The sequence below is a fragment of the Lasiosphaeria miniovina genome, assembly GCF_030549165.1.
Source record: "Lasiosphaeria miniovina strain SMH2392-1A chromosome Unknown B0T26scaffold_7, whole genome shotgun sequence".
Lineage (NCBI taxonomy): Eukaryota > Fungi > Ascomycota > Sordariomycetes > Sordariales > Lasiosphaeriaceae > Lasiosphaeria > Lasiosphaeria miniovina.
This window is the reverse complement of record NW_026848226.1, coordinates 1,683,624-1,698,481: the sequence shown is the minus strand read 5'-3', so window position 1 is coordinate 1,698,481 and position 14,858 is coordinate 1,683,624. Positions and strand designations below refer to the sequence as shown.

Genomic DNA, 14,858 nt, shown 5'->3' with positions numbered 1-14,858 from the left:
GCGGTGTGCAAGGTGTGCAAGGGAGCTGGAGCTTGCTTCCGCACACCCGGCCGCCTTGACCTTCCAGAGGGTGGAGTCCGTCTGCCGTATCAACATCGCGGCACATTTTATTCTCCGGCACTACTCTACTTAAACAGCCTCTGCTTCTCTAGATACCGAGTTCCCGCCAGTGGCCGAGATGATCCACCGTTCAGATGAAATGAAACATTGGCAGCTTTGACTCGAGTTGAAGGATGGCACATGTCAAGCCGTCCTCGAGCCCTGCTACCCGCTCAGCACAGGGGATAAGCAGCAAAAGAAAAGAGCTTATAGAGAGACTTGTACAGCTTTTTGGCCCAGTGTTGGTCAAGCTCCCAGCTGGGGAACTGGTGACATTGGGCAGCTGTTACTGCGTCGTGGTGCCAGCTTGGGCTGGAGCAAAGGAGGGAGGTGCAGACTGCAAAGGGTCTGCCCCACCATAGTTTCGATCCATCCCTAGCTTGTCCTAGGCCCCTTGGAAGTGTGGGGTAACACGCGCAAGGGAGACATGGGGTGAGAAGCATGCCATCCATTCCATTACCGACGGGAGCCATATGTGTATAGCGAGGCGGGTGGGAAGCTGTCGAGTCACAGGCGAGTCCTTTCCCTAGCAGCTAGCACCAGAGGAGCGAGCATATGGCGCCCCAGACGCTTTAAGAATCGCTTCGCTTTCTCTGCAACACAAGGTCCTGGCAGTACGGATACATCCATTACCAAAGGTAACAACACCCTGGCCACCACGCTCTTGTCTTGTACAGGTATCTGGGTATCTCCAATGTCGAGACGGCCGCGAACTCGCGCACGACTGGCGGCACACCCGACGAGCAATTGCAATTGGTATTGATACAATCGAATTCAGGGTAGTGCAGAACACCATCGAGTCTAGAAGGCCCCGTTATCGTCGTCCACTTGCGTCATTGGTCGCCGCGATCCGTTTGCCTCGGCTGTTACAGGCAGTAGCTGGGTAGAGCCGGGCGCTGTATCCTTGCTCTGGGGTCGGTGCAGCACCTAGCAGCAGCAGCAGCTTCTCTCGACCCGCGACGTTCAATTCGACCCTCGCCCGACACGCCGCAAAGAATTGTCTGTCTGTCTGTCTGTGACTTGCTCTGTTTTTTGTTTTCTTTACTCTGCTCTGTTTGCATTCTCAAGTCTCGACCCGACACAGCTTCCTTTGCTTGGCCCCGTCCACATGGTTCACGACACTTGCCCGCCACACCGCTCCCCGACTCCAATTGGCGACGCCTAAGCCGCCATCATGGCGTGGCGGAAGAGTGACAAATTGATGGACACCATCAGCCACTATGCGAGTTTCCCCGCGACTGGTGTCAGCTTGCGCCAGATGGTCCAATTTGGCGAGAAGCCCTCTACCGGTGAGCTCTCGCCGCCCAATGCCTCGCCCTCCTTCGTTGTCTCGCTCGTTCCCCGCGTCTCTTGCCCGGTCTGCTGACGGACGCCCGCCTCTAGGAACCCTGTTCCGGGCCTCGCAGTTTCTCGCCGAGGAGCTTCCCATCCGCCTCGCCCACCGCGTGCAAGAGCTCGACAACCTCCCCGATGGGCTCAATGAGATGCCCTCGGTGAAGAAGGTGCGGGACTGGTATGCGCAGTCGTTCGAGGTACGCCGCCGCTTCTGCCGTCCCTGCCCCCCCGCAGACCGTGACTCACATGCAAGGTCCGCCGCAGGAAATCACAACACTCCCCCGTCCCGACCTGCCAAGGGACGTGAAGGAACGGTTGATGAAGCCGGCCAAGCTGGCTGGTAGCAAGGGCTCTGCGTGGCTGTCCGAGGCGACGCCGAACCCGAGCATCGAGGAGGGCCAGTACAATTCGTGGACAGGCGTCCAGCAGACGTCTCAGGTGGGCAATGGCTGGGGCAAGAAGTTCCCCGCCACGAGGAGATACTTCGCCATGGTCGACGACACGGGCGACTGGCCGCCCGACTTGCAGCTGTACAACAACAGGTTCGCCCAGACGCTGCACAAGATCAAGAGGAGGCACGACAGCGTCGTGACCACAATGGCGCAGGGCGTGCTCGAGTACAAGCGCAAGCGCCAACGGATGCAGATTGACAATAATATTCAGTCTTTCCTGGACCGCTTCTACATGTCCCGCATAGGGATCCGCATGCTCATTGGTCAACACATAGCACTGACAGACCAGAGCCACTACCGCGATCCGACGTACGTCGGCATCATCTGCACCAAGACGTTCGTCAAGGATCTTGCGCAAGAGGCCATAGAGAACGCGCGCTTCGTTTGCGAAGACCACTACGGCCTATTCGAGGCGCCCAAGATCCAGCTCGTCTGCAACCCCAACCTTAACTTCATGTATGTGCCGGGCCATCTCTCGCATATGCTGTTCGAGACGCTCAAGAATTCGCTGCGCGCCGTCGTCGAGACGCACGGCCAGGACAAGGAGGAGTTCCCCGTCACAAAGGTGATTGTGGCCGAGGGCAAGGAGGACATCACCATCAAGATCTCGGACGAGGGCGGCGGCATCCCACGCAGCGCCATCCCGCTCGTCTGGACTTATATGTATACCACGGTCGACCGCACCCCGAACCTGGACCCCGACTTTGACAAGAGCGACTTCAAGGCGCCAATGGCAGGCTTCGGCTACGGCCTGCCCATATCGCGTCTGTATGCGAGGTACTTCGGCGGTGACCTTAAACTGATTAGCATGGAAGGGTAAGCAACCTGGTCCCCTGTATTATATGCCTCAATCACTCACTATACCTGCCCTTTCTTCTAGATATGGGACAGACGTGTACCTGCACTTGAACAGGCTCTCCAGCTCGTTAGAGCCTCTACAATAGCAATCAGCAGTCATGAGGGGTAATGGGCCGGCCCCCCAAGGATTGACGCTGCCCTTGCAATTAATTATGCGTAAACGTCTCAAGAGCGCAATGGAGGTGACGGAGCGGCGGCAGGTCGGCGACGCAGAGTCGCTGGTCAATGCCGCTGAGTCTAAGTCGTAGTTGGAGTAGGCGTTGGGATGGAAATCAGGATCAGCGTCAAGAGTCGAGCTCAGGGTCAGTATCATCAGCATCAAAGGTCACGGTCAGGTTCGGGGTTGGCATCGGATGGTCGGTTTTTTGCACAGTCAGGACTTGCGGCTGGCAATAGCCCAACACAATGTCGTTTATCAGCAGCACCAGCAACTGGCAGCGGCCGCTCTGGGAGCAGGTGACGTGAAGAGATAGCGAGCTTTAGGGTGTATTGATTCATTGGGTATGTACATTGCTTGCTCTCTGCCTGCCCTGCGGTTTGTTTGGTGATCTGAAAACAAACATGACATGCTTCGCGGTGATAGAAGGAGTCGTTTGCTCTCTCAAGCGGGTGCCAGGCTTGGCCATGGGGGGTCGTGAGTTTGTATGAAGCATGCCTCGTCTGAACTCTTCGAACCACCCGCCGAAGAAGACAGTGTCTGGGGTCGAGATAGTGCACGGTGGTGTCATATGACTGACTACCACTACCGGTTTGCGTGTTACCGTCTCTCCTTGTTTTCTGTTTGGCCACCATGTTTCTCTCTGGGTCATCCTGCAGCGCAGTTATATTGGCTTGCCTGGCCCATGACGCCGCTGGCGTGTCTGGCGAGACAGAGTCGTTAGGCTGGCTGCGTGGGCGTGTAAAATGTGTCTGTGTCTGTGTCTCCGCCCTTTCTTGAGTCGTAGGTGAAGCTCTTCTTGTACAGTGCGACACAGCAGAACTATCACCGCCATTAAAGTCTCCGCGACAATAACACCCAACAACAGAAAAAAACACACACAACCGGTTCGTTTTCCCTTCTCACATTCACTACACACACCCTGTATACGTAACCCACGAAAAGAAAGGAGGGAACTAATCACTAATAAACCCTAAAATAAAAGAGACAGGGGAGGAGAAAACAATGGACCCCCCAAAGCCGCCTGCCAAGGAACCAGCCAAGCGCGTCGCCCGTCAGGTGTGAAAGGACAATAATGTCCACGAGCCGTACAAGCAGCCAGCGAGGCAGGAGGAGCGCAAGGACAATAACGTCCACGAGCCGTACAAGCAGCCTGCAAGACAGGAGTAGCGCAAGAGATAAACTTCTTTACCGTTATCTATCTAGGGTTGTGGCAGGAGAAACCTTACCGAGAAGACGGTGGGGGGGGCTGTGAAGCTTGGGATGTTGGCTCAGTTACAGTTTTTGCACAATGGGAAGAAAGTGGTGGATGGGGGGAGCTATGGTACGGACTTCAACCTCCTCACCCCCTTTTTTGGAGGGGTTTTTTTTCTTTCGATCGCAAGCTAGCTAGCAGGACTAGCGGGGCAAAGAAACCGGCCATGCTAGATCTATTACAAAAGAAATTATGAAGAGAAAGCCATTGGACCTCACCGAGCAAATTAAGAAATACATCGGGGTGTTGTTTACTCTTCAAGGCGACTATCTGCCATGGCCCACCCATCCCCACTTGTTCACTCTCAATAACCAATGCAGCAAATAGACAACGTAGGTAGGCAGCTATGGCAATAGAACCACAGAGTAAGTTTCAAGCATAAGTGGCTGCCCTACCTTATATTGACTTCAAAACTTGGTTCCTAGAAACCGTATATCCATAGCTAGGGAGGTACCATGCGTACACGTCTGCTCCTTTACACCCCCGCCCCCACCCCCTGATGGTACCCTGATAGTAACAAGCCCACAAGACAAGCAATTGATATTTACTAGCTCCTAATACGCCGCCATCGCTTGAACAAGCCTGGGAGAGGCGTTCGCACGTTAGCCGAGCTTCCATTGCCGTGACAGCATGTGTCTGGCTACCCAGACTGCGGTAGCCGAAGCATAGACAACTCAAACGAGCATGCATGCTGTCAGCGGTTGAATTAAAAGTGCTTTCTCTATGTGTTGTAAAAGTGTCCTTTGTCATACAGCTTAGCCAGTGGACGGTGGATAACCGCCACCGCCAGTAGCAACCGCGCCCCTTTTCAACACGCTTGTTGAAAATCCATGACAGACAAAAAGTTTCAGCTGCTAGACCCCGAGGATAGCGAATTGGTATTTGTCAAGGCCAGGTGGCCCGTCCTCCATCCCTCTTTCGTGTAGTGACGGCGTCTTTCCCCTCTAGCATTCGAATATCACGAGCAAAACAACGTGTGCGGTGGCATCTCGCTTCTTCCTCTACAAAGTTTAAATCTGAACCTCCACACGGCCCTCGGCACCCGGCGGGCCAGCCTGTTGCAGGCTGGGGAGCAGGTACGTGATGTCGTCCCACGGATGGCGGTAGAGACCGGTGCGCAGTCTCTTTTGATCGAGATAATGAGCAATGAGACCAATGCTGCGCCCGAGCACGAAGAGACCGTTGAGCACACCCATACCCAGGTAGTCCTCAGCCTCCTCGGCGCTGAAGGCACCGCAATTCCGTAGCAGATCCACGAAGCACACGGCGATGCATCCGTCCACGTTCAGAATCAGGTTGTCCTTCTTTGATGTCGTGACCGTCTCGACTGCTAGCGCGTAGTCGAGCAGCTTGTGGCTGGGGAACTTCGCCTTGACGTACTCCTTGACGAGCTCTACACGCAAATCCGGGTTGTTACGCGACTTCACGCGGTGCCCAATTCCGGGAATGAGCTTGTTCTGCTTACGCATCGTGTCCACAAACTCGCGCGGGCTCAGGCCCTTGTCTGACGCCTTGGTGAACTCCTCGGCAGCGCCATCTAGAGCACCGCCGAACCGTGAGCCGATCGTGAGCAGACCACTGACCAAGGCGCTGATCAAGTCCTTGCCGGCACGCGTGGTAATGATAGTGTTCATGGCGCCAGACACAGCCGGGCCGTGATCGGCCGTCAGCATGAGCACCATCTCGAGGAACTTGGAGGCATAGTCGGGCAGGCGGCGGCGGAACCACAGCAGGGACATGACACCACCAATGCCAATGTCCTCCCGGAACACGTCCGAGATTGGCATGCCGGCGTAGAGGAGCTCTTGGCCACGGTCGTCCGAGATGGTGGAGATGAAAGCCGCTGGCTTGCGGATGAGGCCAAGCTCCTGCGCCCACGAGTAGTCGATAGGGATCTTGGGAACCACGGGCTCCGGCTGGGGCTTGATGGTGCCTTCCTTGACGAGCTTGTTATAGACCGACTTGAGGAGATCGGGCATGTCCTCAAACGTGTTGGGCACGTAGAAACCGGCCTCCTTCATCTGCTTGTTCTTCATGGCAGCCGTCTCGAGCTGCGAGTTCGCAAAAGCACCGGCGTGGCCGAACTGGACCTCGGTCTTGAACATGCTCGCGCAGGTACCAATGGCCCAGGCAACAATTGGCTTGGTGATGATGCCTTGCTTGACAGCGTCAATGACCTTGTACTCCTCGACACCGCCGACCTCTCCGAGCAGCACGAGGATCTTGCAAGCAGGATCCGCCTGGTAGCGTAGTAGATGGTCGATAAAGGTCGTTCCCGGGTACCGATCGCCACCAATAGCAACGCCTTCGTAGACGCCGTCCGTGGTCTGTGCGATGATGTTGTTCAGCTCGTTGGACATGCCGCCCGACTTGGAGACGTAGCCGACGGAGCCCTTGCGGTACAGCTTGGAGGCGACGATGTTATCCATCATGCCACCCGTGTTACCAATCTTGAAGCAGCCGGGCTTGATGCCACCGACAGTAGCGGGCCCGATGATGGTGACACCCTTCTTCTTTGCGACATGGGCAATCTCGCGAGCTCGCTGTCAAAAGGAAAGTCAGCTCTTGTGCTTTGTGCGCTCTACCCCACACGAGAATGCGACGGGTCTCTTACGCGCTCGGGAACACCTTCTGCAATAATTGCAATCGTCTTGATCTGGGGGTACTCCATCAGCTCCATGGTGGAGCTGTATACACTTCGCGAGGAAGCAAAGTTGACGACGACATCAACATCTGGGTGCTTGGCCACGGCCTTGTTGACCTCCTGGTAAACGGGCAGGAGAGTCTCGCTGGTGCCCCAGTACATCTTGCTGACGAATTGGCCGCCGAATGTGTAGATGATGCCGGCAACCGAGGGCGTGGCGCGCTTACAGATGAAGTCGAAGTCGAGCATGCCCTGCACGGCACGGGGCTGCAGACCGTAGACGAAGCATCTTGTCTTGTCGTTGAAGAGGGCGTGTGCAGGAAGGGGACTCAGCGGCCGGCTGGGCGCGGCGAAACGGCGAATGTTGTCGTTAGCAGATAGGCCGCCCGTCGGGTTGCTGGTGCTGGCGACGGTGCTGCTCGTGCCATTGCCATTTACGCCATTAGCGCTGGAAGTGGCAGCAGGCATCGTGGAGGAAATCTGAAGATCTAGGGATCTAGCCCGGGAAAAACCTGTGAATCTCGGAAATCAATGAGTGCTGTGCTGTGCGGCGTAGGGCCGAGGACGACGAGGGTTTGGGTCGAACGACGAAGCAGCAGTGAGGAGCGACGAAGTGTCTGAGATGCGAATGTCAGGGCGCGCAGGTTGGGGTTTGGGGGGGAGGTTTTTTTTTGGTCGGTGCCTTCTATTTCGGTCGAGGGGGGGAACGCAGACCTGGGGGCCGCAGTCAGTGCAGTGCGGTGCGGTGCAGCCACGAGCTCCGCCAGACAAGGTATGTACCACCTTGTTCGGCACCCTAGGCCCAAGTCACCATCCCTTAGCTTCAATCGATGCCCGGAAAGTCAACAAGTGGCAAGCCCACCTCACGCTGGTTCAAAACAGTGGAATGTTGCACCAGCTAATTGGCCTGACCGTCCGAAACATCGGGCGAGATCCAACAAAGTGGCGGGGATATCCAACAAAGCGACGAGCTTTCCCCAACTCTTTTCTGACCCTGGTCCAATGGCCGAGCGGACTTTCACCAATTTCAGCCACTGGCGAACTTTTTTTTTCTGCAGCGGGCAACGCTGTCCCACAGAACTTCCACTTGACCCCCGTGTCGTGGCCGAAGTACCGGTACAAGACCTGAGCCACCATCCCATCCAATCCTCTACATCCATCCTCATCAATTAACGACCCGCTCCAATCCCAAAGATGTTTCCGTGACGTTTGCCAAACCCAATGGCTCCCCCGTCGGCTAGCCAGGCCGCCAGACGCATTCAACCTCGGAAACTTATCCACAGGGAGGGCTTGGACGCGGCCATTTGCTTGCGTGTGCACAGCAACTCGAGATTATAGGCTCAATTGAATCCACTTTGAGAGAGATAACACAGCCGAGTGGCATCATGATGTGAGGGCTTTGAAAGACGGGAGTCGTCAACTCGGACGGCTCATGGGCCGGAGCACGCGCGCAATGCACCGAAAACAGAAGTAGTAGGACGCCGAGGGTCAGCCACACCTCGGTGCATGCCGTTTCCGCTCCCGTTGCCTGTAGAGGGATTCGGGGCTGTGAGCGAGACCCGATGGCTGTCCTTACGGACCTGCTCTGCAGTGCCCGACGATGCCCGAAACTGGCACCTGAGATAACCTAGGTACTCGGCAATAAGCAACCAGCAAGCACGTCGGCATAATGCAGTACGAATGCAAGATTCGTGCCGGCTGCGGCTGCGCTGCTTATGACTTATGACTTCCACGATTGTCCACGAGCTGGCTCGCTGCGCTGGCCAGTCAAGGTTGCCGGTCCCGGACGATCCCCAATCCACACTCCGCACTGCGGAGCGATCCGCACCCGGGACAAAGTAAAAATCATACGGGGCAGTCGCACGCGCTATGCCACGAGCTTGAGGTCAGGCTTCCAGCTTGAAGGACATGAGACAGAATCAGAGACGGTGGTGAAGCTCGGGGATGGAATCCAAAGGCCAAAACGCAGACGGAATGCTTGCTTAATGTTTTGGGCCGTGTTCATCGGACACCGAGTATCAGCAACGAATAAGAAGCTAGGAACACCGAGCGATCGGCTTCGAAGCGACGGTGTGCAAGAGGCTTTCCGGTCCACCCTCGCAAACGGAGACAACCTTTTTTGGTGGGATTGGTGTGATTGCCCGAGCACTCATCCGCGGGGTCCTGCAAGTACCAGTACTTCGCTTCCCAGACCGCTTGCCCCGCTTGGGTTAACCCCATTGATCCAAAAGGTTCTGAGTACCTTTTTTTCCCGGCCCCTAGCCCTTCCCCAACGCCCAAAGCACGCTACTGGTACCTGGAGAGGAGTGCTTTCGTTCGCCAGAGGTCGACTTTTGTGCTGGAGCCAGTCCCTGATTTCCTTCGAAGCAGACGGCGACTCGAGAGCGTACCGATTCATTGTCATCCAACATTCCTCGGCCGCTCCCCTGCTCCGTTTTCCCTCTCCTCCCCCTCGAGACTTCTCGGTTTGCCTGTCTTGCCTCGCTTGCTTGACGATAGCAATTTGTCCGCGTGCCGCCCTCCCATCAGTCCATTTGGGAATTTCTTCCCCCCGCAGCCGTTGAATTGAGTGAGCTTCCCTGCCCCCGCCTGCCGAACCGCAGAAACAGACAGGCGCACGACTCCGACACCAATCCATAGCTGGACCAATTTCTGACCCACGTGCGAAATATAGAAAAGACAACGAAACTTGAAGAAAAGGAATAGGCCAGAAGAAAGAAAGCACGCGGCTTACCTATACTGTCGACATGTCTGCGAAGAGCGTCTCCGAGGCCGATGGCAAGGCCATCATCAACTATCACCTCACGCGCGCCCCGGTGATCAAGCCGAGCACGCTGCCTGCTCCTACGAAGCACAACCCACCCCCTAGACTGGCCTCGCTCTACTTCCCCGAGGATGCCAACCCGAACGACATTCTCGACCAGGCCGAGCTCACATATCCGTGGCTGCTGCACCAGGGCGCCAAGTTCGTCGCGAAGCCCGACCAGCTTATCAAGCGGCGAGGCAAGAGCGGTCTCCTGGCCCTGAACAAGACATGGCCAGAGGCAAAGGCGTGGGTCGCTGAGCGCGCCGGCAAGGCTCAAAAGGTCGAGCACACAGAAGGAATTCTCCGCCAGTTCCTGGTCGAGCCCTTTGTGCCACACCCTTCCAACACCGAGTACTACATCAACGTACGTAGACCCGTGGTCGCTTGCCGATGCTAGACTTGGGCAATTTGTGCTGACTTTGTTTCCAGATCAATTCCGTTCGCGATGTAAGTCTGTGTTTTGTTTTCTCGCTTCTCGGTTCTCTCCGTAAAAGCGGTGCACACATCAAGGGCCTTTTGTTCTCGAGAGCAGGCGGAGGGGGCGTGCAACCCCTGGAAAATCAATGCGAAAGAAGCAAAAGAAAAGAAAAACGCATTGCACAAAAGAAGGATAGGAAAACAGCATCTGTCTGGAGCAGCCGGCTGTGTCTTTCTTTATAAACGGGAGAATGCAGGCCAGCATTGAGCCCGGCCTAGGTGTCCCCGCGTTGGCAAAGTTGCCGGACGAACGGAGACTAAGCCGCATTGTGATGTGTGGATCGGGAGTTGGGCGCGTACCCAACCCCTATCCGCACACCACATGCTTAAACCCGCCTGTGCAGCAGCGGCTACCGAGTGCGACCGAAACATGCTGAGTCCTTGCCCAGGCAATCAAAGTAACGAAGCTAACTTATCAACAAGGGTGACTGGATTCTCTTCACACACGAAGGCGGCGTAGACGTTGGTGATGTCGACGCAAAGGCCGAGAAGATCCTTGTCCCCGTCGACCTCTCACAATACCCCTCAAACGAGGAGCTCGCAGCAGTTCTTCTGAAGAAAGTGCCCAAGGGCCTCCACAATGTTCTCATCGACTTTAGTAAGGCCCCTAGCACACTTGTCTCGCCTCTCCTTTGATAGATAGCGGGCTAACCGGTTTACAGTCACCCGTCTCTATGCCGTCTATGTCGACTGCCAGTTCACATATATGGAGATCAACCCCTTGGTTGTCATCCCCAATGAGGATGCCACCTCTGCGTCAGTTCACTTCCTAGATCTCGCTGCCAAGCTCGATCAAACTGCCGACTTCGAGTGCGGTGTCAAGTGGGCTGTTGCGAGATCTCCCGCCGCGCTCGGCATCACCGCTGCCGCATCAGCAAATGGTGCCGTCAGCATTGACGCCGGCCCGCCAATTGAGTTTCCGGCCCCCTTCGGCCGTGAGCTTACCAAGGAGGAGGCGTACATCGCCGAGCTCGACGCCAAGACGGGCGCCTCTCTGAAGCTTACGGTCCTGAACGCCACTGGACGTATCTGGACTCTTGTCGCTGGTGGTGGTGCCTCGGTCGTATACGCTGACGCCATCGCCTCCGCGGGCTTTGCCGATGAGCTGGCCAACTACGGCGAGTACTCGGGTGCCCCCACCGAGTCGCAGACCTACCACTACGCCCGCACCGTCCTCGACTTGATGCTGCGCGCACCCATCAGCCCCAAGGGCAAGGTCTTGTTCATCGGTGGCGGTATTGCCAACTTCACCAACGTGGCCAGCACCTTCAAGGGCGTGATAAAGGCCCTCCGCGAGTACGCCAAGGCTCTCAACGAGCACAACGTGCAGATCTGGGTCCGCCGCGCTGGCCCCAACTATCAGGAGGGTCTCAAGAACCTCAAGGCCGCCACCCAGGAGCTCGGCCTCAACGCCAAGATCTTTGGCCCCGAGATGCACGTCAGCGGCATTGTGCCCCTGGCCCTGGTCCCCGGGAAGTGGGAGGAGAGTAAGGCTGAGGAGTTCAAGGCTTAGAGAGTTAAGTAGAAGACAGAGCCGAGAAAAAAAGAGTAATTCGCTAGTTACCTACCTTACTCTTATTTTGTTTACTTTACATCCTTGTTCTTTTTTTCCCTCTTTGCTTTGTCTAATATGGCGGCGCCTGTACGGGGGAGAGAAAGTGAGACGGAATGTAGGGAAGTGTCCCTGGGGCCAGCCAGCCCTTGAGAGGAGACACGCACACAGAGACATTACATAAACCATGAATGATAGAGAACTTCGCACAGGAAAAGAGAGACGGAGCCCGGAGCTCAGCTGCCGTTGTTTTACTTTGATGTTTTTAATTTATCTTCTTAGTTGGTGGTTCACCTGCTCGTCGCTTCTTTTTTATCTTTCCCATGGTATTTCCTGTCGGTAATAACATGAAGCTAACAAACAAATACCACGTGTATATTCACGTACCGATTCTCACTCTTGTGTCCGCGCCAATTGCTCGGCCATTTCATGTATGCCGCCAATGGCGTCCTAAGTATTTTCATCCTGTTTAATGCATCACCTCACCTCTCCCAAATATTTTAACGCATAACTGAAGTCTCCGGTCATGCATGGTTTGAAATACTATCAGGTTTCTTTTCGCCGCCGACACCAACCACTCGCTACCTAAGTACTACCTTGCTTGTAGACCACCTGGGTAGCGGGTATGCCAACATCACAAGACCATTTAAAAAAACAAGAGCTTGCCCCGTCGTTTCACCCCCCCACCCCCTATATATATTTACATCAACATAGTAGCCCATCTGCTTAGCCCTAACCCCGAATTGTAAAGCCACAGCAATGCCATCCCCGATAAAAGTAGTATCTTGCAAAAAAGATAGCAGAGGCGAGAAAGGAAAGAATGACAATGCAAGGATCCATGATGCTCGTCGACATCGAAAAATAAATAACAGGAGGAAGTATTACTATTAACTGCCCGCACCGTTTACCACGGCTAACGTCTCGTACGAAGAGCAAAGAGGCGACATCGCCAGTCAGCTATACCAGGGGCGCGGAGTGGTTGGAGCCGTGGCAGCGGGAAGACGTGATGGTCTGGGTCTAACTCTATAGCCAAGTACCGGCGCCTGACCTAGATGGCGATTCCGGCCAGGACTGCGAACGCCCCCATGGCGACAGCGGGAAGGACAACGGCAACAGGTTTGCTGCCGGCATCTTTGCTCTGGGTGGGGGCGGGAGCACTGGTTGTACCCGTGGCGGCCGTGGTCGTGGGGCTGGGAGCAGCCGTAGATACGGCCTCATTAGAGCCGGGAACTGCATCATATCAGTACAACATCAGGTTGCGACGGAGCCAAGAAGCCAAAGCTGAAAACAGCCACTGAGGGCTTCTTTTGGGGTGTTTCAACGTACTGTTGAAGGCATTATCTGGCAGCGGCTTGACAGCCAGCTTGACAAGGACGCTTCCGTCGGCATTCGCCACAGTGTGCTTGACAGAGTAATCGCTGATTTTCACAATCTTTCCCGAGGGCGCTTGGCTGACGCCACCTTGAATAATTTCCTTGGCTCCCGGGGGAAGCACAGGGAGCGTGAAGTTTGTGCTGAACACATCATCGGTTATCAGCTTAGGGTTGCAGGCAGGCGCTTTTGGGCCCGAGCCTGGCTTCGGGGCTGGGGTGCTTTGGATTTGGGTAAAATTGAGCTTCGCATATTGAGCCTTCAAAGAGTGAAAGTCGCTCGTGAGAATAACGGAACCGTCGGAGCTTATGTTGACCAGGCCAAATTCGTTGACTCCCTGTGTGTACTCATACACAATGCCACCCGAAAAGACGCCCGTCATCTGCGACCCGTAGATGGTGGAAACCTCGCTGAAATTCCGTGGGGCGGGGTTGTTGCAACCAAACTCGGAGTAGAAGACGGGCACAGAGCTGCCAGTGAAGCCTTCGACCAAAACATTGTAGCCAGACTCGGTGAAGGAGCTGTTGCCGCACCAGCTGTAGCTATTAAGAGCGAAGAGGTCTACTTTGCTCATGTCTTTCTGGTCACCATTCTCGACACACTGGAAGTAGTTCCATGTGTCAAACAGTATGTTGCGAACATCAGCCGCCGAGTAGCCAACAGGAATGGGTCGCTTTGAGTGTGCAGCGACATAGTTCTTGATATCACGCGTAACTGCCCGCATGTACGGAGGGACCCAGGTGGATGTCGTCTCATCATCCATGACCTCGTTTCCAGAGAAGAAGGCAAGCGTGTTGGGGTATTCCTTGAAGGCCTCAACGACAGCAAAGGTCCGGTTCAGGTAGGCAGCATAGTAGGATTTGTAGGGCTCCACGCTGGTCAGGGACTCGCCGGGCAGGGGCGAGTTGACGTCGAGGAGCATATATATGCCGGCCGCATTGAAAATACTTGCGCACTCGTCGTGGTTCAGGTCCGGATTCAAGTTGTAGACGCGGATTGCGTTGGCGCCCAGAACCTGCAAGATGGCCGCATCCCGGAGGCAGATATCCTTGTCACTCAACGGGTCGACGCCCGCCTGGGTTCCGTAAGCAGACGAGCCGCCGGGCTGGTACGCAACGCCAACGATCTGGAAGCGGGTGTTCGTTGCCGGATTGACAAAGTAGTTGTCAACTACTTCCAAGGACGGCACCGCATTGGCAAGCGTCGCGCCGAGGGCGAGAAGCGCTAAATAAATCTACGCGCCCATGCGTTAGCAAGCTCCCTCTCGGCTGCGATTCCGAAGTCCGAGCCAGGCAAGCAAGCCTAGGCATTGCCATTGTTTCTTTTCGGCATGTAACGGCTCGGAATGACGCTATTAACAGTATGAGTGTGTAGAGAAGGAAAATACGCAGCATACACGCATTGTCTTGGTTGGGCAGGGAAAGCCACCAGTAGCTCTACCGAAGTGGTATTTTCCGTAGTATTCGTGATTGGTGATTGGTGGTGGCGGTGGGTGATCAGATGCTGTTTTGTGGCTTCTCTGCAGCAATGAAAGCGATAAAAGATTGTTGGTTGCTCAAAGGTACAAGCATGGAGAAAAAAGAAGAGCCAAATCCCCGACCAAAAGCCCCTTCCTTGTTGCTTCCATTGAGCGAGCGAGTGTCGAGGCGAGGGAAGTGGAAGAGAAACCAACAAGCAACACGATGCGGCGAGTTGGGACGACAGCGGCCTCATTCCAGGGCCAAGAAGACGTGACGATGGGTTCGCGCCTGCCCTGATCTCGAAATCCCCACCAGATTGCCAAGAAGGTGGGATGAGAGGTACCCTGTAATTACGTCGATTTGCAGGAGGAACGCACAGCAAGCTCTGATGG

General features: G+C 55.4%; 5 protein-coding genes across 5 annotated transcripts; 3 read left to right on the top strand and 2 right to left on the bottom strand.

Annotated features, from left to right (window-relative positions):
- Positions 1–1,273: 1,273 nt before the first annotated feature.
- Positions 1,274–2,830, top strand: B0T26DRAFT_743662 (mitochondrial branched-chain alpha-ketoacid dehydrogenase kinase-domain-containing protein; the record flags this gene model as incomplete). The annotated part of the gene is made up of 4 exons (XM_060444291.1): positions 1,274–1,388; positions 1,483–1,631; positions 1,699–2,702; positions 2,767–2,830. 4 exons carry the CDS (start codon positions 1,274–1,276, stop codon positions 2,828–2,830), a joined length of 1,332 nt encoding a protein of 443 aa, XP_060291485.1.
- Positions 2,831–5,166: 2,336 nt separating this feature from the next.
- On the bottom strand, positions 5,167–7,268 carry B0T26DRAFT_655597 (citrate synthase-like protein; the record flags this gene model as incomplete). The annotated part of the gene is made up of 2 exons (XM_060438637.1): positions 5,167–6,699; positions 6,771–7,268. 2 exons carry the CDS (start codon positions 7,266–7,268, stop codon positions 5,167–5,169), a joined length of 2,031 nt encoding a protein of 676 aa, XP_060291484.1.
- A 954-nt stretch (positions 7,269–8,222) lies between these two features.
- On the top strand, positions 8,223–9,818 carry B0T26DRAFT_450823 (uncharacterized protein). Its single transcript, XM_060435107.1, has one exon. It carries the CDS (start codon positions 8,516–8,518, stop codon positions 9,362–9,364), a length of 849 nt encoding a protein of 282 aa, XP_060291483.1. The 5' UTR covers positions 8,223–8,515; the 3' UTR covers positions 9,365–9,818.
- On the top strand, positions 9,548–11,596 carry B0T26DRAFT_680077 (uncharacterized protein; the record flags this gene model as incomplete). Its single annotated transcript, XM_060440446.1, has 4 exons — positions 9,548–9,970; positions 10,036–10,053; positions 10,507–10,681; positions 10,746–11,596. 4 exons carry the CDS (start codon positions 9,548–9,550, stop codon positions 11,594–11,596), a joined length of 1,467 nt encoding a protein of 488 aa, XP_060291482.1.
- A 1,087-nt stretch (positions 11,597–12,683) lies between these two features.
- B0T26DRAFT_743659 (glycoside hydrolase family 72 protein) lies at positions 12,684–14,577 on the bottom strand (the record flags this gene model as incomplete). The annotated part of the gene is made up of 3 exons (XM_060444290.1): positions 12,684–12,865; positions 12,962–14,240; positions 14,572–14,577. 3 exons carry the CDS (start codon positions 14,575–14,577, stop codon positions 12,684–12,686), a joined length of 1,467 nt encoding a protein of 488 aa, XP_060291481.1.
- Positions 14,578–14,858: the final 281 nt, after the last annotated feature.